This window comes from Haliotis cracherodii, unplaced genomic scaffold (genome assembly GCF_022045235.1).
Source record: "Haliotis cracherodii isolate W230 unplaced genomic scaffold, xgHalCrac1.p SCAF_2, whole genome shotgun sequence".
Classification (NCBI taxonomy): domain Eukaryota; kingdom Metazoa; phylum Mollusca; class Gastropoda; order Lepetellida; family Haliotidae; genus Haliotis; species Haliotis cracherodii.
In genome coordinates, this window is record NW_027266275.1 from 36,077,319 (window position 1) to 36,101,173 (window position 23,855).

Genomic DNA, 23,855 nt, shown 5'->3' on the forward strand with positions numbered 1-23,855 from the left:
TGAAGATGCAGATCTCTTAACAATAGTTGCTTAACAAATCTGTAGAAATGTAACCTTGGATCTCCAACAATCCATCTTCAGCTTCATGTTTTGCGACTACCATTACATTAACACATTTCTAAAATGAAATCAGTTTTACAGAACAAACATGAAAGTGTCTTTGAAAATTATTTATTTTACATACATAGATATAGCATGAGTTGTTGGCAACCAAACAATTCTGAACAGCTAGACAAAATCAAATGAACTGGGTTGATCTGGGAGCACTGCTACATGGGAGGACAAGTTGGCTGCTGCTGCTTGTGCTAAATACATCATTACATTGTAATCCATTTACAGATTTCTATATACATGTATACCACCCATAAATACTTCAACAAATCCACAGAAAGAACAGGTCATATCTTTGCTGTCCACAGATTTACAACAATGTGTCTATCTCTTTTGACACAAATGAATTACACAATCAGTGTGGATGTTTCCAAGGACATCAGTCAGTGAATACTAATAATGAAAGGGAAATGAACATTTAATGTATCCTCCTGGTTAACCAATTATTCTGTTAGCGATATAAGCAAGTCACAACTGATTGTCACACCTAACTACACAACAAAGATGGTAAATGGACTAAAGACGAATAAAAATTTGGCGGAGCAACAAAGTGTTTGTGTAACAAACATTTTTAAAAATGTAACAAAACTGACAAGAAATGATTACACAATTGGAGTTGAATTAGTATCTTATCCTTTCCATAAAAGAAAATAAATGTTTAACTTCATGCACTGTTCTAACTTCACATCACATTTAATCTGTAAATTTCTTGGCAGATAATCTGGTGGCATAATTGTAATACTCCCTATTTTTGACATCTAATTACAAGAGATCCCACATTAGAATCAATAATTAAGAAAAGTTGACAATATCTCAAAGTATCTGGTAGAGAAAGCACTAGATAGGCCATACCAAGTTCTGCAATGTGGCCAGCTGTGCAATATTGCTCTATAAATTCATGAGAGGATGTATTTGTTCGATTTTCAAGGAAGAAACCAATGACAAACACAAGTTTCCTGCGTTAATTAGTATCAAGAAGTAAGCACAATTTGTACTGCCTTCGTGTCAAAGTCTATGTAACTGAAGAATTTAATATTCCTCAACTCCATCTCTACATTCTCACTTCCATCACACTTTACAGGAAGTAGTCTGGTGTCCGGCGGGTAACATGGGGTTCGCCTCGTCTAGGAGCTGGGTCAAACTGCAAGCTAGAAAAATGAGAACAAGTCATAAACACGGCTAAGAACAAGTAGAATCACTTAATAGAAAAATGTTCATATGCTTGCAAAAATTACAACAAATATATCAAAGTAGATTGAGTCTTTACATTAATCTTTGATTTGTAAAGACATTTCAAGGTTATCATATTGTGCTTAAATATTAGATTCATATGTCATTATGCTACATTTTCTCATCATAAACATTCTAGAATAAACATTATTCTGGAAAATAAGAGGTTTTGTTGATGTAACAATAGTAGCTGTTGATAGAAAATTGTCATCAATTTAACACTGGAATCGAGAAAGTCCAGACTTACAAAGAATATTTGAGTGAATCATCCAGTTCCATAATGGCAGCTTGATTGCCACATCGGTAACAGTAGTTGGGCGCACTGAAGATGGTTACTACATTTCTGTCATGACACCAATTGTAACCCTGTAGGGAAAAAAGTTATTTTTGTACATTGAGAGAGCATTGCTTTCATGTCAACATGCTAACAGAAAAAAGAGAGGAACTATGTTATCAAACTGGTTTCAATCGCAGTGAATGTACGGAGTTGTAAGGAGTAATGTAAGGAGTAATCAAGCTAGACCGAACAAGATCTGGACGAGACAGATTTAACTCATCTCTATTCCTGGATATATTGTGTGTTTGTTTGTTGTTCAACATTGCAGTAATTAAGTCTGGCAACCCAATCCAAATACGGTAGTTCCCTCCTACAACTGTACTGGTGACCTCAGGGTTCCACAAGTACAAGACGAGTAAATACAGGACTAGTGACTTTTCCTTGTGGCCTAGTACCTTTACCATTGAATACATGGCAACTCTGTATCAGATAATTATGGCAGACAGGTGAAAAAATAAACTAATTTCTAAGTCTGTACCTATCTGAACTTGGAATCCCAAAAGGTAATTGATACAATAGAAAATGTACAGTGATATGAAATCATTTGACAGCTGTGACCATGAAACCTTAAAATATATTAATTAAACATAATGAAGTACCTCCATAACAAGCTGATGAGCTCTTGATACAAGCGTGAGACCATTGCTGTGATTAAATGTCTCCGATATGTCCTGACCAAACGTGTAGCCAGCTCCACGGGGAGAGATCCCCCAGCCACCACGGTCATCAGGATCAGACCACAACAGATCACACATCGGACCCTAGAAGATAAATGACAATATCAATTACCACTAAGGTTGTGGCAAAGACATAATTTCACGGATTATGCAACACAAATATTCCAAGAGCACTTTCATAATTGCAGGACATAAGTTTCAGTACATTTTGTTCAATTGCGTGTAATGTCTTGTTTGTAATCATCAAGTGCTCAAGAAAAACTGTAAATGGACACATCCATACCACAGCTGCAAAAGTATTCCAGGATGGCTGCAACATACCTCGTGAGGAACTTCCTGTATTCTGTCTAGTGCCCTGATGTGATCTAGTGTATCTATTGATGGAGAGAGACCACCATGTAAACAGAAGATCTGGAAAATGAAGTAGATGGTAATCAGAATATTATTCCAATGCTACAAATGTAACTATTTAAACAGAACATTTTGAAACTACATATAAATTCTGTATTAATGTTACCAACTATTTGGTTGTTACCTTTACCTTTTATACATTCATTTCGTTCTTAGAAATTTTCAGTATGGTGTTTTTCAGAGACACAAATCCTGTACAGGGGTGGATTTATCAACAAATTTGTATGTCACCAGCAGGCCTGCTCTTTTAAAAAGTTATTGGCCCTTCTCCAAACTAACTGGCGTAAAACTAAATGGTGGAGGCCGCCTAGCTACCTAGCAGGGCTCTGAAAATTTTAGAACTCCTCAAACCTGAAACACCTTTTCCTGCACTGAGATTTAATCTTTGCCTCATTTCGTGGTGATTTACGAGCGAAAAAGAAGTTGTTGTACACAACATTATAAAATGGCCGCTGGTTGTCATTCTACAGAGATGATCAACATATATTTTTCTTTGAGTTAACCATTCACTAGACCTTCACAATTCTTCTTACAATTTAAATTCTTTTAAACTCTGTAAATCTGAATGTTGAAAAACAATTACTCACCTGGCTATCGACAAGTGCTGTGAGAGGGAGATAGTCAAAGAGGTCTGTGAAATACTTCCATACATTGGCATTGCCATACTTTCGCAAACACTCATCGTAAAAGCCATAAACCTGTGTGATTTGTCTACTTTCATGGTTTCCTCGTAGAATTGTTATTCTGTCTTTGAATCTAACCTGTGAAGAGAGAAAACATTTTCAATTGTGTTGGCATTTGCATTGTATGATGCAAACAGTTATTACAGGGAGCACCATAAAGTTTGGGTATTAACAACAGCACTAAACAAAACAATCAATTTCAAATTATCTTAAAAAGGCCAAATACAAGATGTCCACACATTTTTTTACATAACTGGCATACCCTCAGTTTACAAAACAATAAGGCAAACATCTGGACTGTCCTGTTTCCAGTGAAACTGTCCGAATTATCAATCTTCCAAATTTTCAGATAATTGATAGAGAGAACAGTCTTATGTATCGTGTGTGTGTGTGTGTGTGTGTGTGTGTGTGTGTGTGTGTGTGTGTGTGTGTGTGTGTGTGTGTGTGTGTGTGTGTGTGTGTGTGTGTGTGTGCATGCATGCATTCAAAACACTGATCATCTGAGTAAGGTTTCATATTAGATATATGGATGGGTACAACATCAATGCCTACCTTCGAGCCAAAAGAACATATCAGGTGTGCTTGTCTTTGCATGGTATGTGGATAGGGTCTTATGTTAATCTGTGACGCTAACTTTCAGCTAGATCTTTATGGACATAGTTTATTTAGTTAATCAACAGAATTTACCTTTACAATGGAAAAAGCCTTAAATTTGAAATACAATAATAGATCTCAACCATAAGCAAAACAAAGTATGATTTTCATACTTTGGATAATATCTTAGCTCTACATTATTATATGCATATGATGGGAGTGAAAAACTGTACCTTTAATGCAACTAGAAGTGTGACTGTTTCTACTGAGTAGTACCCCCTGTCCACATAATCCCCCATGAAGAGGTAATTTGTGTCTGGGGACTTGCCACCTATCCTAAACAACTCCATCAGGTCATGAAACTGCCCGTGCACATCTCCACAAACTGTGACGGGACATTTTACTTCTTGGACATTCGACTCTTTCGACAAAATTTCTTTTGCCTGCAACAGAAAACAAATTTTTAACACAGGATAACAGTAACAGCAGATCATACATTTAATGATAAAGAGTGAGTATGGTTTTATGCTGCTTGTAGCATTATTGCAGAAATTTCGTAGCAGGAGAAACCAAAAATGCGCGACCACACTGTCCCTTGATGATCAAGACATCAAAATAGTGTCAGATAACATATATTTATTATTGTTGTGAAAGAGAAACTTTAATTTCCAATAAAAACAGATCATTATACATGTTATACAGATCAAATACTGATTAAAAAGGCGGTTCGAAGTGCGAGTCCTGATCTAAGATGTTGAGGCCATGATAACCATAACCTGATAACATACTAATTTGATCACGGTGATCATGTCATCATACAATTGATAATACATGTACAATACTATTCTACATACTTTCAGAGCATTATTTTCATGAAAATTTACTCTACAATAAATGAATAGATCTGTCCACTTTTGATGGCAGCTATAATATATGACTAAGCAGTGAATCTTAACCTTGTCCAGCATGTGTCACATTCGCTACACCTTATCTCGTGCTTCAGTTAGAGCAGAAAGTGCTTGGTTAGATGTACTTTTCCTTATTTATATGCAGTGCTCAGTGTTTCCCATGGCATTTTTTTCTGCAAAGTTCCAGTTAACATTCGAGCTTTAATGTAGACTTGCAAGATTGTCAGGACTGTGCAAAAGCATGGCTGCTCATTGATGGAAACCCAGCTAAAGTGCCTAACCATCCAGGTGGTTGCAAACAGTTGATCAAGTACATCGGAAGGTTTGTGTCTTTTATCGAGGATTTTTTCTATAGGCTTCTAGCTGAATTATACTATTGAAGACATCACCGTACCGGTATGAACACAAATTTAAGTTTTCTAATCCCTCAAAAGATCAGCAATGTTGTTTTAACTGTTGTTAAAATGATATATAACTCTCAGCAAGGTTACCATTGCTTATCCGTAATTATCCTGCCAACCAATCACAGATAACGTCTTCTGATCTGCCATTTTAACATAATCAATGTCAAGTATGTTTTAAGTATACAGAAATCAACATACAGCAAACGCAGTTTGTGTCATTAATATTTCTTTGATCGGCATGGAGGTAACAAATTTGCATCAGAAATATAAAATCTGCATATGAAATGACGTAGAAAATTAGATAGAGCCACTGATAAAAATGCACAATTTATTCAATGGATGCCACTTCGCTGCAACACTGGTGACTACGAAACGAAACAAAACAGTGAACATCAGGAATTCAGTGCGATACATATACAGCAGCACAAAAGTGGCATGCAATAGGCATTCTGGTGGATGATTACTCCTCTCTGCAAGCTAGTTGCAACGTGAATGGTTTACTAAAAGAAATAGACCAATTGCAATCAGCTTTACAAAGCACATTGTTTTTTCTCATTACAACGATATGTAGGCATGGCACTGTCCTTCGAAGATAGTATGAAGAAGTTATGTGCCAATTTTGGAGTACTCAAATCAATATTAACAGCTCGCTTCAGTGAAGCAAGGTAGCACTATTTTTGTAACTATGAAGCCTACGTAGTCTGGAGTTTTGCAACAGTTTGCCAACTGGGTGTTGACATACTTGGCAAACCTGTTCATGTTTTTAATCAAGGTTCTCAAATAATTTGAAGAACTTCGCAAGGTAATATCTGTTTACAACATAAATCTTGATTATCGATCAGATCGTATGACTGGGTGATGCCATTTTGTTTCAATCAAGTGCTAGTGATAGGACAGGTAGAATCTGATTGGTCAAAAGGAGGGACATAGAAGTGACATAACTTGTAATAGCCATTGGTGGTGATATGATTGAGCCTGGAAATTCCAGCCTAGTTTGGCAAAGGTGGAAACATAACACCCTTGCCTCTGGCAGATGTCTATTAATGATATAATAAGTATTTCGTTATTGTTACTACGAATGTACAAGACATGAAAACGTATTTTCAGTTTCCAAATTATCCTGCATATTTTAATGAAAACAATTAGAGGTAAATTGATACGATTGAAAACAATGTACACGCTCGGTAGGACGAGTGTTTCTTCACTTGTTTCTCACCCTGAACATGCCGCTTGTCAATATGAGCAGATTTTTCAAGCCCTGCAAGTTCATGATAATGAGCGTTAGTGAGTTGGATTTAACACCGCTATTAACAGTATTCCAGTTATATCACGGCGTGTCAGCTTTATGTGGGAGGAAAGCCTGAATTGATGCAGGTCTCAGACGTTTACCACTTTGGTAAAACCCACGAGCACGGGTATGGTGCTGACAATCCTAGAAACATAATCGGGGCGAACTTAGGAGGACTGGGCCACCCGTGCCCCCTCATGATAATGAACTATGTGAGGAGAAAAATATTGAACTTTTCATTTATAACGCATTAAATCCTGATAAATGATGACAGCTAAGGTCTATGGACATGTTGTTATTGCAATGTTTCCAGTAGACACATTTGTGTAGCAGAAAAATAATATTTCTAATTTGCTATTTATAAGAGAGATCATGAGAAAGAATGTTGTGAAGTTACTTATTCTATTTGTTAGGTTCAAGACAAACATTATCGTGCAAAGCATTGTCCTGTTTTCTTTCATTGTTTATCTTCTGTAATAGGCACTATTCCATGTTAATTTGGGTATAACATTTGTATTTACGCCAGTAATAACTTAAGAGAAGTAGGAATTATGTTTATTTGCCGTAAATTACCTTAAGTTTGTATTTCGATGACTAACTGCATAGAGCTACATCCCAGGTTACTGGGCCGTGCCATTTTGAATCATGTCATCGGTATTTGTGTTCCCTCAGTTACATCATGTACATTACAATTATTGCATAAGTGCCATATTTTAAATTCATTTACTTCTGTCTGTTTGTTAAGTTGTTATATTAGTCGTATGCTTTGTGCTATAAAAAAAATATCACAGTGCATATCCGTTCGATGACCAGCTATGACGTCATGGTTTGTTTACAGTTTGACACGATCAGATGGTTGTGACGTCAAGAGTGGTGTTCAGTTATGATCCCGTTAGATCAAGATCAGCTTTGACTGGAGGTAAATGAATGCAGTGAGATTTAAAGTAGCCTACCACGCTGCAACAAAGCTAAATTGTGTAATTTAATACATCTTTATTAATATATATACTGGCTAAATTGGGTTCTGAATTCATGTAAATAAATTTATAGTTATCGTTGACAAAGATATCCTGTTCTGCGTTTATCTGGTGGATATACAAACTGTGGTTAATCCAACACTCTAGATCTGTCGAACTGTTCATGATTGATCAGCAACTTACCAATTAACAATATCAGAACACTAGTCTCAGCAGAATAAGGATCATTATAGAGAGTGTGGCATATAATTAGCAGTTAAATACCTAATATCAGTGCAAAAAAAATGAAGATATATATAAATTTCAATCAAAGGTTTTTCACAGGAATGATGAAAATATCTGGGTTAGATGTGAAATGACAGTAAAGTTACTGGAGATAATATCTTTTTGTGCTTAAAGTACACATACCTGGTAACTATCACAACAATGTGAAACATGACAATAAGCATGATAAGAGAAGTAATTATACCAATCACTGTTACCACGGCAACCAGTCACACTCGCAAACCATGTTAACAGACAATCCATATGCAGTCTAATTTACTGCAACACCGACCTGCAGTTATTCCCAGCTTAATGGAATGTTATTTATAAACTTTGTCATGTAGATGATAAAGAATGACTAATCATACAAACTAGGTCACAGTATGGACTATGTGCACACCATATTATGTGAACTGGGACATAATAATCTGAACAAGCTACTTTTCTAAGGTTTGTTTTGCATCTTGCTTAATGCCACACAGAGCTATATTCCAGCTTTATGACAATAGCTAGTAAATTATCAGGTCTGGACGAGACGAGCCAGTGATTGACTAATATGAGGAACCATCCACGCCATCAGGGTCAAATGACGCTAACCAAATCACACAGACTGACCACCTGATCCACTCAGTCGCCTCTAAAGGCAAGTATTGGTTGCTGTGGACCTGTAACACAACAGGTGACTTTTGTAAGGACTTCTATGAGACCACATGTAACATGTTTCAATGTTGGGCAGGACCAAAGCCCATGTAACTATCAGGAGTTAAGTGATCTCAACAAAAAGCAGTCAATATACCAATGCTGCCTAACTGCGACATGATCGGTTTCAAAGAGTCAAACATGTTTTCAAATGTTATGACTCTGGTATGAAAGAGAGGAGACATTGGGTTCCACAACTATCAAAATAAACAGAATCTAATAATTCAAACACAATTTCGGGTTGATAAGTAGGCATTTTGCCAGATACACTCCATCTTGATTAATTGTGTACAAGATTGCCGGGAAATAGTTAAAGACAATAAAAAGCATGTCTTATATTAAATACCTTGGACATTTAAATACAACATGTATAATTACCCGCAGTTTTCCAATCGCAGCCTATGTAGTTTAGTCTGCTGATAGCATGTTTCAAAGCATAGCTGGCCTCAACTGCCTCAACATGTTCACAAATACTGATAAAAAAAGATGTGTCTTTTAAGGCCTTGCAAGATGTTGATGGTGTTTTGACATTTTTTTCTTGAATTTTCTACAAACTGATCTCATTGGAATGATGAAGTTTAGTTACTATTTTTTAAATCAAATTTGCTCATTTGTTTGATATTTATCAATGTGAGATTGAGACGGGCAACAGGCAATTTTAGTATGATGTTGCATTGAATTTACCAAAGTCATCCCGTGACAAGTTTTCAATGTCTATTTAACACAAACTCATGATAATTAAGTCTTTCCTAATACATCTGTATGAATATATAGGTAAGAAAACAAAATTATTGCTACTATCTTGAAATATATTCTTCTGAGAGTTTGTATGTCTGTTGTTGCCTTGGTTTGACTCTTGCTATGGCTACCGATTGGTGACAAATTGCTTACGATTAAGGCATTAATCAACAAAAAAATAACATGCATAATTTTTCAGATTAAGCTTATATACTCTACATACATTTACCCCCATTTTAGGCACATGCAAATATTATTTCTAAATCGTGCAGCTATTATGATCTTGGGACTTAAAAACATTCATCAGGTCAACTGAATATCTTCACTTCTGAAATCCTGTTTTCAACATGTGTTTAGAGTGCCAGAAACACACGTTGCCTGCAGGCTTGTGGCTATGCATTGAACTTGTGTCACGCTTGAAGGCTAGGATAGCAAGTAAATGGAGATTAGAAATGTGCATGTACCATCGTCTTTATATGCCATACAACGATATATTAAATACCACAAGTAAATAAAGACATATACTTTGCATAGTTACGCTGCCAACACACCTTTTCACATAGTGTTTTCACTTGGTTTTCTGACAGTTGCTTGCACTCGTTCAGTTGCTCTATCCATTGGTCAAGTTCTTTGGCCGAAGCCCTATCTTCCACCATCATCTGGACAGATTTGATTTAAACTTCAGTTTCGAAAACAATGTCTGAAATAAAACAAAATTTAGAAATATGAAGAAACTCTGTGGTCACAAAATGAACGCTGTTCATAGGATCAAGACCAGACAAAATGGCCGCTGATTTTGCTTTTCGCGAATGACGTCATAACAACATGCACATAAGAAATGTTTCCAATAAATATAAAAGTGGGCTGTGCATTGAGACCAAACTATTTCCATTCGTTTACTGGAAGTCTTACACATCTAACTGCAGAGGAAGAAAGTTGTTCAAGCCATAATAACTATAGAATATGATAATTAGTTTACCTGCCGCCCCGGCTTCGAAACAGGAGATACAAATCGCAGCACCCTCTGGCGGGTGTAAGGTGCGCAACTTCCGCCCTGCAATCTTTCTTTTTCCGGTCGGCCATACACCTAAATGGCCGTGATTCCATAGGGGGCTTTGATAATCCATTATTATCAGTAAAAGCTGCTACTAAATCGCCATGGCGGCGCAAGAACAGATGACTTTAAAGGGTACCCTTGAGGGCCACGGCAATTGGGTCACACAGATTGCCACGAATCCTCAGTACCCTGACACTATTTTGTCGGCATCCCGAGGTAAATAAGACATGAACGTGACTTGTCGTATACTGAAGTTACTCTTTTGAGAATTTAAGTCAACAGTGCTGTCATATATATATATATGCGTTTGTGACATGGATTTTATGTTTTCATTGTGTAGGAACTATTATTGTTGATAAAAACAACACTTTATTACTTTTGATGATCAGCCTTGGATGATTGACCACCGTGTTGAAGTTTTGATAGACAACGGTAGTGAACATAGACTTCTGCTGCTAAAACTGTCCTAATCCATTTCTTTCATGATTTTGTTGCCTTACGTAAAGAAAAAATAATATTGTTGTCCTATATTCGCACAGACCTGAAAAAAAGTCTTCATTTTCTTTAATTAATAAAAGGGATAGGCTAAAACGGCACTGCATCAAAATGTCCCCAAATTGGCAGAAATGCCATTGGAGTTAGTATGCAAAAATGGGGTAGATTGTGTCCCATAGCAGGTACTAAGAGCCGACGCAGTGGATCAGGTGGTCAGTCTCTGGTTTGTTGGCGTGTCAACGTAACAGTATGGCATGGATTGCTGCTCATTTTATGTTAATCACTGGAGTGTCTGGTGGAGACTATTATCTACAGGACACCATCATATAACTGGAATATTGCTGATGCAGCTTTAAACAACAGGCCAGTTTATGATGTGTGAGGGGCACGGATGGCCCAGTCGTCCAAGGCGCCGTGATTTGCTGTGCAGAGTTGCGTCCCTTGGGCACGCCAGAAACCTATGATTGTGGGTTCGAATCCCGGCTCGCCCCATGCTCGTGGGTTTCACCGAAGTGGTAAATGACCGAGACTTGCATCACTTCGGGCTTTCCTCCCACATTAAGCTGACAAGCCGTGATATAACTGGAATACTGTTAAAAGCGACGTTAAACCAAACCCAACTCAATCACTCACTTAAGATGTGTGATCAGTCATCTAGTCATCATAACTGGAATACTGTTAAAAGCGACGTTAAACCAAACCCAACTCAATCACTCACTTAAGATGTGTGATCAGTCATCTAGTCATCATAACTGGAATACTGTTAAAAGCGACGTTAAACCAAACCCAACTCAATCACTCACTTAAGATGTGTGATCATTCATCTAGTCATCATACTATGATTTGGAGAAAAATTCAAGACACTGCATAATAACGTTAACCTTGCTTTATCAGCATAACACAGATCATATTGCATTTACTCTGACGTGTGACAAGCGCATAGTTCAGTTCACTTCTCTAACATAAACTTTAACTGTATATTAATATCTCCATATTGTAAGTCTGTGAAACAATTTTCTTGCGGTTATTTTGAACTGTTCAACAAGCTTCTGACATCTTAACTCGTACTGGACTTCTGGCTGTTTAACATTAAAGGTCAACATTGCCAAGGTTCCTGAACTTGTGGGATTGTGTTGCCTCCACATAGTTACATCCATAGAAATTGGCACTAGGCCTATAGTTACGATATCATAAAGACTAGAAGAAATTTGCCATTTCTTAAGGGTTTTGCTGTGTCGTTATAAGGACTAGTGGATAAAAATGTGACTGTCATTGAGTTACCTGATTGCCGGATGCTGCAGTGACAAACTAGCATCATAGAAAGGCCAAGGAGTAAAAGGGAATCATGCTGGATGTTTCAGATAAGCACCTGCTCCTGTGGAAGCTGACACGTAATGAGACCAACTACGGCATCCCATACAAGCAGCTCCATGGCCACAACCACTTTGTGTCTGATGTTGTGCTCTCCTCAGATGGCCAATTTGCTCTGTCTGCATCATGGGATGGATCCCTCAGACTCTGGGATCTTGTAACGTGAGTTGTCACTGGAAAATTGTTTGAGACAGAATTGTGGTATCAGACCGGCATATATTGATGACTTTGGTTGCCAGTGCAACAAAATGTTACATTTGTGATCCATGATTTATCGTGAATTTGCTTGGTTGATGTCACAACTTATTTATTGACAACATATATTACCATATTGAACAATCTCATTAAAAACAGATCTTCTTGCTACCACTATGAAATGACTAACAAGAAGTTGACATGAGTCAATCAGAATACAGTTTTCTTGAGCTTTTCATCGCTCCCATGCAAGAATGTCTAATAGGTAGGGTGACAGTACTTCTCACAAGCTATGCAAGATATTCCTGTTGAAGCGAGAGATAGACGAGTTTGACAGAATCAGTCGTACGGCCCTTGACCATATTTCGGAATAATGTGTCAAGCTTTTTGAGGTTGTATGATCAGAAACTTAACTTATCTGGTAAGCAACGCTCTGATTGGTCAGATGAAAGTTTGTTCTGACATGACCCATAATGTGATGTCTTCAGATCTTTGCTTTATCGGTTTGAGAACCAAGATCTTATTTAAATGAGATCGGATATCGAAAAAATGAAATCTTATGTTTTACCTGAAAACATTAGGCCTGTATCCAACAGTCTTGAGGCATCAATAGTTTCATTTTACTGACCAGAAATTAACTTTTGCCTTTACCATTATGAAATATTTTGCGAGACCCTTCATGCTATTTACTGAAGTGTCACTCTGTATTAGAAGTATAAGATATCTTTTGACACTCAGTGTTCAGTTGAATGTGTGTAAAACAGTCCCAGGCAATTCTGAGATTCCACTATGGCAGACAGTTTTGAAGAAAATGTACTTTATTGAATTCGTCTGGGACTGGCAGAGGACACCCTTATTGAGGCCTTTCAGATTAGCTTTTGGCATTTTTCTTTTACTGTATAAGATTAAGAAAATCATCAATTCTTTTATTTGTTTGTCTGAAAAGTTAATTGTTCAGCTATGCTTTTTGTTTGTTATGATCATGATAATTAGCAATTGTAACATAACAGCTCTGTTATTTGCAAACATTATAGAAACTGGTTTAGGGAATGGTGATCAGTGTTTTCAAAAATCTTAAGAAACATGGATATTATTAAACTAAGTTATGTATGTTTACAAAATGGTTGAAATTTGCCTGTAGAATTTGAATTTTCTGTTATATATTCAGATGCAAGACAACACGTCACTTCGTTGGCCACGAGAAGGATGTCATGAGTGTTGCTTTCTCTGCTGACAACAGACAGATTGTCTCTGGTTCACGGGATAAAACTGTCAAGCTGTGGAACACATTGGGGGTTTGCAAGTACACCATTCAGGTGAGACAGTTTACTACTTGTTAAAAAGTGATCAGTGTTAAGCACTGAGTGGCCACTAGGTCCCAGCTTCACTTCGTTATGAGTGTTTGTTAATGACATGACTATGCTGTTTTCAGGAGGATTCACACAAAGACTGGGTGTCTTGTGTTCGTTTCTCTCCCAACTCAACTAACCCGATCATTGTGTCCTGTGGCTGGGACAAAACCGTGAAGGTGAGATTCTCTGTTGTTTTTTTTGAATTAGAGAAAGAAATTACTTAAGTCCTTAATGGAAGACTGTAAACAGCTTTCGGCACTTTTTAAATTTGGTGAGTTATGCCGATTAGTTTAACACAAAAAAACTTGACACAGATTGGTCAGTCACAGGTTTCAAATCCTAACAACCACCTCTAAGTTCTACATTATAAACACTCAGCATATTTATCTCCTGAATGGGTCATGTTCATGCTCATGTTCACGCATACTCTAGCAGTATTACAGCTGTATTGTTCAGCCTGTTGCTATATCTAGATGCAGCATAAAGCAACTCTCTAGTTGTGATGGAAAGTGTTATTTGTACTGTCTAGGTGTGGAATCTGACTAACTGCAAGCTGAAGACCAACCACTATGGCCACACCCAGTTCCTGAACACTGTCACCGTGTCTCCTGATGGCTCACTCTGTGCATCCGGTGGAAAGGTAGGTCCAGGGGTAGCACTCGGGAAGCGGGTTAATTGAAGCAGTTTTGTGTTTCAATATTCCTGAATCATACATGGTGTTTTGTCTAGTTATAATATAGGGGTAAAGGTGAAAATGTCAGCATGTTAAGTCTATTTGCAAACAAAAGGCATGACTTTATTATCGGTCAGTGGATTTCCTACTTGTGAAAGTAGCTTATGTTTTGGGACATTTGTCAATGACAACATGGTTTTGCTGAGTAATGTTTAGATAGCCGTCTGTGAAATATATCATTTAATGCCTTGAGACAAGGTACAGTGGTACAGGACTAGTCTGGTACACATGAGAAAATCAGGAAAGGAAACCATTCCGTATTCAAAACAATTTCTCTTTTTGCATCTCCCTGCAGTTTGTACTCAGCACTGAGTATACAACTTTCACGGTGATGCTACAGAAAATGTCAACAGACTTTCTGTGACTGATTTGTTGGTCAAATCTGTTGACAAACACTTCTAAATGGATGCTGCACTGGAGTTAACTCCCTTAGTTTTCATATTGCATGGATAGAAGTTGTCTGACTGATATGGATCTAGGCTTGTCTTTATACAAAGAAAGCCATTTTGATTCGTGGCTTAATTACAAGTATCACAAGGTTAATATATCCAAATTTTACTGTTGTGGTCGAAGTATTGTATCAATGGTTGTCAAATCTCTGGTCTGATGCAACTTTGTATGATGCAACTGTGTTATTGCCAGGACGGTCAAGCCATGCTGTGGGACCTGAATGAGGGCAAACATCTGTACACCCTGGACGGCGGCGATGTCATCAATGCTATGTGCTTCAGCCCCAACCGCTACTGGCTCTGTGCTGCCACAGGACCCAGCATCAAGATCTGGGTAAGTCACAGCATGAACGACCAAAGTGTATAAATATCTGAGAAAACTTGTCAACCTGAACTTGATTAAATTAATGATGTGGCACTTATTCTGAGAGTGACTCTAACATCAGCGCCCAGCTGTCTTATGCAACAGTCTGCATGAAATAGTTGTGATGGCTCCAAGGATTTTCATTAAGTTCATGAAGTTTATTAACGGATGTTTAAGCAGCTTTGTGCATACTGTTATTGTGGGGTGGGGTAGATTTCCAAGTGCATAAGATCTCACTGAAGATGTTTTTTGTTCAGGCCCTTCAATGGAAAAATTGGCAATGAAAGTTCTGGCATTTAGATTGAAGTAACACTAATAATAATGGCCTAGAACTTCATACTTATTCTGACTGCTGCACATTTCTCATGGTGCATGGTTGTGTTGCAGGATCTTGAAGGCAAGGTGATCGTGGATGAGCTGAAGCCAGAAGTGCTGGCCCAGAAGGCGGGACGGGAACCACCTAACTGCCTCTCCCTGGCCTGGTCTGCTGATGGCCAGACTCTGTTTGCTGGCTACAGTGACAATGTCATCAGAGTGTGGCAAGTGTCAATGGCCATGCACTGAATGACAAAATGACAAATGTCAATGCTCTCGAACAGGGCACAATTTCTAGGCTTTGCCTGAAATAAAAAAAACATGTGATGTAATTGTGTGTTTGTCGATTATATTTCATGGGGTAAAGTTTGTGGTCTGAGGGAAAAAAATCTGCTTGGTAATTTAGACTATTGTCTGGCTATTAACGGTAATGCTAATCTTGTGTTCCTCTTACCAGTACTTGGTAATTTCTAAGAGTTATGTCCCTTATGCAAGCTCCCTTCAGAGTCTACATTCAAATCTCACACAGCTGTACTATATCAAAGGGAAGTAACTATTAAGAAAAGAATCTTAGACTGGTACCCTGTCCTTATTGCAGTACAGTGAGGAGCGCAATCGCACTGGGGCAGGCTCACCAGTCTTAAAATAATCTGTTCTGCACATATCAGAAATAAGTTATGACGTCATTCTACATGTATCAAGGGAGATGAACCGTATTTTCTAAGCTTTTCAGTGCGAGAATTATTCGTCACCACTCGCCCCTTTCCGTAACTTGCAAGAAGACTCGAACCCCTATCAATGAATGTTATGTGAGAAAATACGACAAACCAATCAGAATGCGTGTATGACTTCAAGTTCTTCGTCAAAGAATCCCTCCGAAATAATTTTTGATTTTACATATGTCTTGCATCGAATGTGCGTGAACACGCTATCGCTGAGAAGAGCTTGGATTTCCCTATAGAACTCGGAATATTTAACATAATGTGGAGAGTTTAACACACTGTATGGAACTTTTAAAAGGGACATTACTCTAATTGATTGTTATTACATCACATTCGTCACCACTGGCATGTTCCATGACCTACAACAAGGCTCGTCCCGCTCTCGAAGGAAGAACGCCATGCGTTGAAACGGGGCAAGCCAATGAGAAAACGCGTCAGGATATGGGTACCTCAATTAATATAATCCCGAGTATTTAAATTAATTTTGGGAATATTCTTTTGTGTATATAATGTGGAAAAATGTAGATTGTCAGTTCTGCGCCGCAGTGTATACGGAGAACATGATTGTGTTATATTAATGTTGTTACTTGTAGGGCCATGTTGGTTGATAAATTCAAATGTACACGTGCATTTGTTTACATTTAGGAAACGGCTCCCTTGACTGCGACATCCGTTCACTTGAGCCGTCACTAGTCTTGCCTCTCCAAAACTACATTCAGTGTAATATCCATTTTGATGGTACACCAAGACATCAAAAGCGACTATGCTTGTAGGAGGCAACCAAAGGGATCGGGTGGTCAGGCTCGCTGACTTGGTTGATGCATGTCATCGTATCCCAGTTGCGTGGATCGATGCTCATGATCACTGGATTGTCTGGTCCAGACTCGATTATTTACAGACCGCCGTCATATTGCTGAGTGCGGTGTTGAACAATAAACAAACAACCATAAAATATAAACCAAAATTATTTACTAATCACCTATTTAAAAACACATTTAATTACCTGTTACATATGTAAATATATGTTACATGTGTAAATGTCACATCATCACACACACCAACACTCCCACACAGTTTCATCTTTTAAAGATGTTCATGTTTAATCAAGCACATCGTTTGTACTCTGCTACATGTCTTTACACAAGCTGATAAGATTGTAATTCTTCCTTTTCTTAACACCTTACTAATTTGCAAATAAAAGATGAACAGCTGAGGAGGAATTAGTTGAATGTCTTGCCAGATATACTTAAGTACACAAGAATATACAAGTGTATATATCAGTAAGGTTCAACAGGAATAAGCGTGCACTGCTGTAAAACCAATCTTGCTGTAGAATGCGGGTAGAAAGAGAGTTATTGTTCTTATATGAAGTAGTTCGCGTGTTCATACTCCAATATTGAAACCTTCGACAGGGGCACGAGTCTACATTCGACTTGTAACGTAATGGGACGAGTTTGTCACGAATGTGTATATCATAACACGATTATCTCCCTTAGACCATTAACTGCATTGATGGTGCGGCACGGCTTCCCGATTTCACAATTCATCGCGCTGGCGGGGTTATCCTTAAACAACGTTTATATAAACGACTTGTGTTAACTTCTATCTTGATTCATTGTTCGTTAATTATGTGGGGGATCCGGGGTAGAATAGGTCTTCAGCAACCCATGCTTGTCTTGAGGCGACAAACAGGATCGGATGGTCAGGCGAGCTGATTTGGTTGATGTATGTCATCGTATCCCAATTGCGTTGGTCGATGTTCATGATGTCAATCACTGGATTGTCTGGTCCAGACTCGATTATTTACAGACCGCCGTCATATTTCTGGAATATCGCTGAGTGCGGCGTTAAACAACAAACAAACAAACGTTAATTATGTACGTCTTTTGGGATCATGAGACGACATATGCCACACAAACAGATCTACGGAAAGTATCCTAAGCATCTGATGCCTTTTTGCAAATGGTCAATCTTTCAGAACATCATTGCGGCACAGTGAATTTCATAGGTCCCGATTTACCTAAGAGTATTTTGTCATGAACCCGTATCATATTAGATAAAAACTTTGACGTCGCAATATATATTTTATAATGGCATGTAATGTGCAGACGACGTGACATTTATTCTATGATTTAACGTGTTGGATTTGGGCGTCTTTACTTATTTATGTGTTTCTCACCCCATGGCTTTCCCATGGAGGGGCAGTTTCCTTATTGCAGAATACCTATTCAAGGCTTTGACGATCTATACCAAATATTGACAATTTAATCCTATGTATGGGCGACTATTATGTTAATATGTTTCCTATTTATGAAATTAGAAAGACAGACGGACCTTGTCAAGTAAAGTTTAAATTTTACAAAAAAGAAATGCAAAATATCCTTTAGTGAATCAGATTTCATATTTTTAAAACTTTCGTATGGATATAATAGAAAATGTTTAAGTCTTTGAAAGGCATTCAGAAGTGATACATATAAGGAAGAGTATTTATGGAGGTGTACTTCTTTTTTTATGAGGAACACAACATTTCAGAGTATATACTTACTCCTTCAGCAAGTGAATAAATACAATGGAATAGAGAAGAACAAAAATAGTAAGATAACAAAGGTGGAAACTTAATAAATTAAGCCAACAGATACTTGGCGCTGATAGGTGATTAGCGATGGACAAATGGAAGCCAACAGAACAGAGATAAATGACAAACTTTGAACCCCATTAAATTACCAAGCCCCGTATGCATGAACAACAGTGGAGATCCACAAGAAGCCACCTACAGACAGAATATCAGTCTGCTCGAAAGGATCTGTGTTCTGGCAAAGATGGCAAATCCTACATCAGCGACCCCTCTTTCGTCAACCAGGTGAAAGAAGCTAACCTCACAGCCACTATGGTCGGCTATGACGTCGTCGACCTCTTTACCAACATACCTCTACCAGACGCACTTGACATTGTTATATGTGCTGGTGTATGTTTGAATATGGGGTGTATGTATACTTTATTTGTTGATCAGTAATTAGGTGCAAATAGAATTGACTTGAGGTGAGGGGTTTTCAGTTGAGACAATTGCTTGTTATGAACAGCTTGTGATCTGACTGATTCAAGCGAGTAGCTTTTGTGTGCAGTTGTGTGTGTTAAAACACTTGTGTAGTAGTGGAAGTGCAATGGTGTTTGTAATTTGGTGATGCAACAGTCTTCTTTGTTTCCTCCTCCAGAAGAATCTATAATGTTACTCTGTGAAATGGCACCATGTCGGGGCTGACAAAAACTGAGATCATATTGATGAGCCTTCAACTATGTAGCACTGTGCAACAACGATGTCTGATGCAGACTGAGATCATATTGATGCGCCTTCAACTATGTACCACTGTGCAACAACGATGTCTGATGCAGACTGAGATCATATTGATGCGCCTTCAACTATGTAGCACTGTGCAACAACGATGTCTGATGCAGACTGAGATCATATTGATGCGCCTTCAGCTATGTACCACTGTGCAACAACGATGTCTGATGCAGACTGAGATCATATTGATGCGCCTTCAACTATGTAGCACTGTGCAACAACGATGTCTGATGCAGACTGAGATCATATTGATGCGCCTTCAACTATGTAGCACTGTGCAACAACGATGTCTGATGCAGACTGAGATCATATTGATGCGCCTTCAACTATGTACCACTGTGCAACAACGATGTCTGATGCAGACTGAGATCATATTGATGCGCCTTCAACTATGTAGCACTGTGCAACAACGATGTCTGATGCAGACTGAGATCATATTGATGCGCCTTCAACTATGTAGCACTGTGCAACAACAATGTCTGATGCAGACTGAGATCATATTGATGCGCCTTCAACTATGTACCACTGTGCAACAACGATGTCTGATGCAGACTGAGATCATATTGATGCGCCTTCAACTATGTAGCACTGTGCAACAACGATGTCTGATGCAGACTGAGATCATATTGATGCGCCTTCAACTATGTACCACTGTGCAACAACGATGTCTGATGCAGACTGAGATCATATTGATGCGCCTTCAACTATGTAGCACTGTGCAACAACGATGTCTGATGCAGACTTGGAGAATCCTACCCCTGGTGACTATGTCTTTATGTTTTAATAATGCGATATTGCTTGGCCGAAATTATTGCTAGGATGGCCTTTGTTATTATGTATGCCAGTATTGTGGGTAATGACTAATTCTTAGTGTAGAATTAATAAACTTTTCTTAACTGCAGTTAGATTGTTGTGTAATCCATTTTTATTGTGCGAGTGGTTTTGTTTGACCACAACTCAATTCAATTCTTTCTTGTATGAAAGGCCACAGGCCCATATAGAATGGAGTTACATAACATATTTATAAGATACAAAGTCAAGGTAACAATTCACTTCATAATGCATGATGTATGTTCAAAGCCAGGTGATGATGTGTTAGAAGATCTTATAGCATTAAAATGAGAAAAAGACCACTGTGGCAAGTACTTGTTTCTCAGATTTTCGTATATAGGGCCAATAAACTTAAAATGGTATTCATCTTCGACAACAATATCACAGAATGGGCATAACATTTTTCAACAGTTGAAAATCTCCCTGTGTGAATGTTTAGATCATTCAGGCCAAGTCTAAAATGAATAATGATGTTACGAAAATTCCTGTACCGTAAGTTTGATAAATAACATTCTGGTTCAAGCAATGACTTGAAGTGGCGATTAGTATCATATCTTGAACTTTCGTAAATATCTGAATACTGATGAAACATATCAATGGCACGCATGCGAAAGTACTTAATGAAAACATGTGCATTACCAATTGTCTGGGAGAGCCAGATGAAACCAAAGCCATATGTAAAAAGCAATGTAGTATACAAGAAGCCCGCGTGTTCTTTCCAAGACTATCTAGGTGTACAAGCATGTTGTAGGCTTTCTTAGGTAAACGGTGTTCAGGCTTTCTTTATTTTACATCAATACTTCAAGCAACGAGTGTACCCTTACCTTTGAAACAACATTTCACTCTTGCGGGCACTCGACCACCTCTACCAAATATAACACTATTTGTTTTATCAAGATGAATACTAAGTTTGCATTTATCTAAATATTCCGAAAGTATGCCAAGCTGCTTCTGCAGACCAATAATAGTACTAGACATCAAAATCGCATCATCTGCAAAAAGTAGTATGAAAAGTTCTATTATGTCAGGGAAGAGCTGGACGCCATGTCTACCAGACTGCATGATATCAACATATAACTCATTTATAAAAAAAGAGAGAAAAGTATAGGACTTAAAACACTTTGGCGTAAGCCTATCGGGTGATTAAAAAAGTCACTTTTAGTATCACCACAGCAAACAAATAAGTTTACATTTGCATACATTGATTTAACAATAGTAAAACATTTTGCTTCCTAAACCCTTATTTTTCAAACAGCTCCGCAATTTTGCTCTATTTACAGAATCAAATGCCTTTTTAAAATCAACAAAGGCCACGTACAGCTTGCATTTGCTGTTGGATAAATATTTCTCAATGACTGCATACAAAGTAAATATGTGGTCAAAAACCGAATAGTCCTTTCTAAATCCCGCTTGTGTTTCAGGAATCAAATCTCTCATATTTGACCACTGTGTCTATTATTGATGATAGTGAGTGAGTATGGTTTTACGCCGCTTTTAGCAATATTCCCGCAATATCACGGCGGGGGACACCAGAAATGGGCTTCACACATTGTACCCATGTCGGGAATCGAACCCGGGTCTTCTGTGTGACAAGCGAACGCTTTAACCACTAGGCTACCCGACCGCCCTTATTGATGATAGAAGTAAATGCTTTACAAAGAATACTAGTGAGAGATATACCCGATAACTGTCAGGATTGTTTACGTTTCCATTCTTAAATAACGGAATAATAATAGATTTTGACCAGACAGAAGGAAAAACACCTGTATCAAAAATCAGATTGAAACATTTAACCAGAAAAGGCATAATATCAGGTAATGAGTACTTAAGCATTTCAGCTATAACACAATCAGCCCCTGCCGATTTCCTGTAATTTGGAAGTGCAACAGCCTTATTTGTTGCCGCCTCCTGTAGTATCTTTAACAACATTCTCCACAACAAGCTCCAAAATAGAATTGAAGACATAGATACCAAACACCATAGACAGCATCATGAAGCTAGGCTCCAGCTGCTTTGTCTCATCATATTTTACTTTCAAAACCAAGATCTACAATCAAATCCTCGCACTGCTTATGGGCTCCCCTCTATCTCCACTCATCAATGAAATCTTCATGACACCCTTTGAAGAACCAGCCCTCTCCACAGCACCATTCCAACCCCTCTGCTGGTACCGAAGAGTAGACGACACATTCACCACCATAGCCCACCAGAACGACCCCACAGAGCTCCTAAAACATCTCAACGTCCAGCACCAGAGAATCCCGTTCACCATGGAGGCCGAAACCAAACTCTTCCATTCCTAGACGTGTCCCTCCAAACCACAGATGGACTAAGAACATCAGTTTTACTGCAAGCCAGCACACAGCGTACATCCACAACAACTCCTGCCACCCTCCCCAGATAACACAATCCATCATCTACACCCACACTCGACCCTCATTCCCTCAGCAGTGAACTGGACCATCTTAAGGAAACAATCACTGCCTTCAACAGTTACCCTGCCCACCTAGTCTCCAAAACCATCCGCAAGACGCCCAAGAACTCTGATCACAGACCTTAACCTGCCCCATCGCCCATCAGAATCAGCATACTCTACCAACGCCTGGTCACTCATCAGATTTCCTGCCTCATCAAGAACAAGGTCAACATACTCACCTTTCCTAGCGGCAAGTTCATCAAGACCTATCTACAAGCCAATGGTAGAGGCACAAGCAGAGGGTGTATATTGAACAACAAAAGTTCCTGTGACTTTGAATAAGATTTGTTGCAAAGTTTTTTACCAAATCTGAAACAATTTCGCTTTGCAACAGATAAAAGACTCCTGTAAGTGTTCAAATGGTTTAATTTGCCATACTGACTTCAGAAAATGCGTGATTTCATAAAAAAACATGAACATGCCAAAATGACAATTTAAAAACAATAGCGTGTGTGTCCACCTCTGGTTGCGATGCAAGCAACACATCTTCGTCTCATGGAATGGACCAGGCGTCGCACAAAGTCCTGTGGGATATCTGTCCATATCTGCTGGAGTATGTTTCGAAGTTCCTGGAGTGTATGTGGAACACGTGGTTAACGTCGCAGGCGCCGATCAATCTCATCCCACGTGTGCTCGATTGGTGAGAGATCAGGGGAGCGAGCCGGCCAGGGGATGACATTCACGTTGTATTGTTGAAGGGACGCCTGAACAAGTCGAGCAATACACTTAGTGGCATAAGCCCAAACTCTCCCTGTCAGCATCCCCCCTCTCACTGAATCTGATACTCTTTAGCCATGATCTTATCAGTTGTTCCCCTGCTCCAGTGAAGCA

General features: G+C 38.5%; 2 protein-coding genes across 2 annotated transcripts; one reads left to right on the plus strand and one right to left on the minus strand.

Moving 5' to 3' along the window:
- Positions 1-159: 159 nt before the first annotated feature.
- LOC139468043 (serine/threonine-protein phosphatase 2A catalytic subunit beta isoform) lies at positions 160-10,350 on the minus strand. The gene is made up of 8 exons (XM_071249734.1): positions 10,301-10,350; positions 9,873-10,021; positions 4,277-4,486; positions 3,354-3,527; positions 2,677-2,766; positions 2,278-2,439; positions 1,589-1,707; positions 160-1,259 (listed from the first exon to the last, which is right to left on the minus strand). Exons 2-8 carry the CDS (start codon positions 9,978-9,980, stop codon positions 1,187-1,189), a joined length of 936 nt encoding a protein of 311 aa, XP_071105835.1. The 5' UTR covers positions 9,981-10,021; positions 10,301-10,350; the 3' UTR covers positions 160-1,186.
- A 34-nt stretch (positions 10,351-10,384) lies between these two features.
- On the plus strand, positions 10,385-15,984 carry LOC139468044 (small ribosomal subunit protein RACK1-like). The gene is made up of 7 exons (XM_071249735.1): positions 10,385-10,594; positions 12,235-12,406; positions 13,608-13,755; positions 13,872-13,967; positions 14,321-14,431; positions 15,167-15,307; positions 15,725-15,984. Exons 1-7 carry the CDS (start codon positions 10,480-10,482, stop codon positions 15,899-15,901), a joined length of 960 nt encoding a protein of 319 aa, XP_071105836.1. The 5' UTR covers positions 10,385-10,479; the 3' UTR covers positions 15,902-15,984.
- Positions 15,985-23,855: the final 7,871 nt, after the last annotated feature.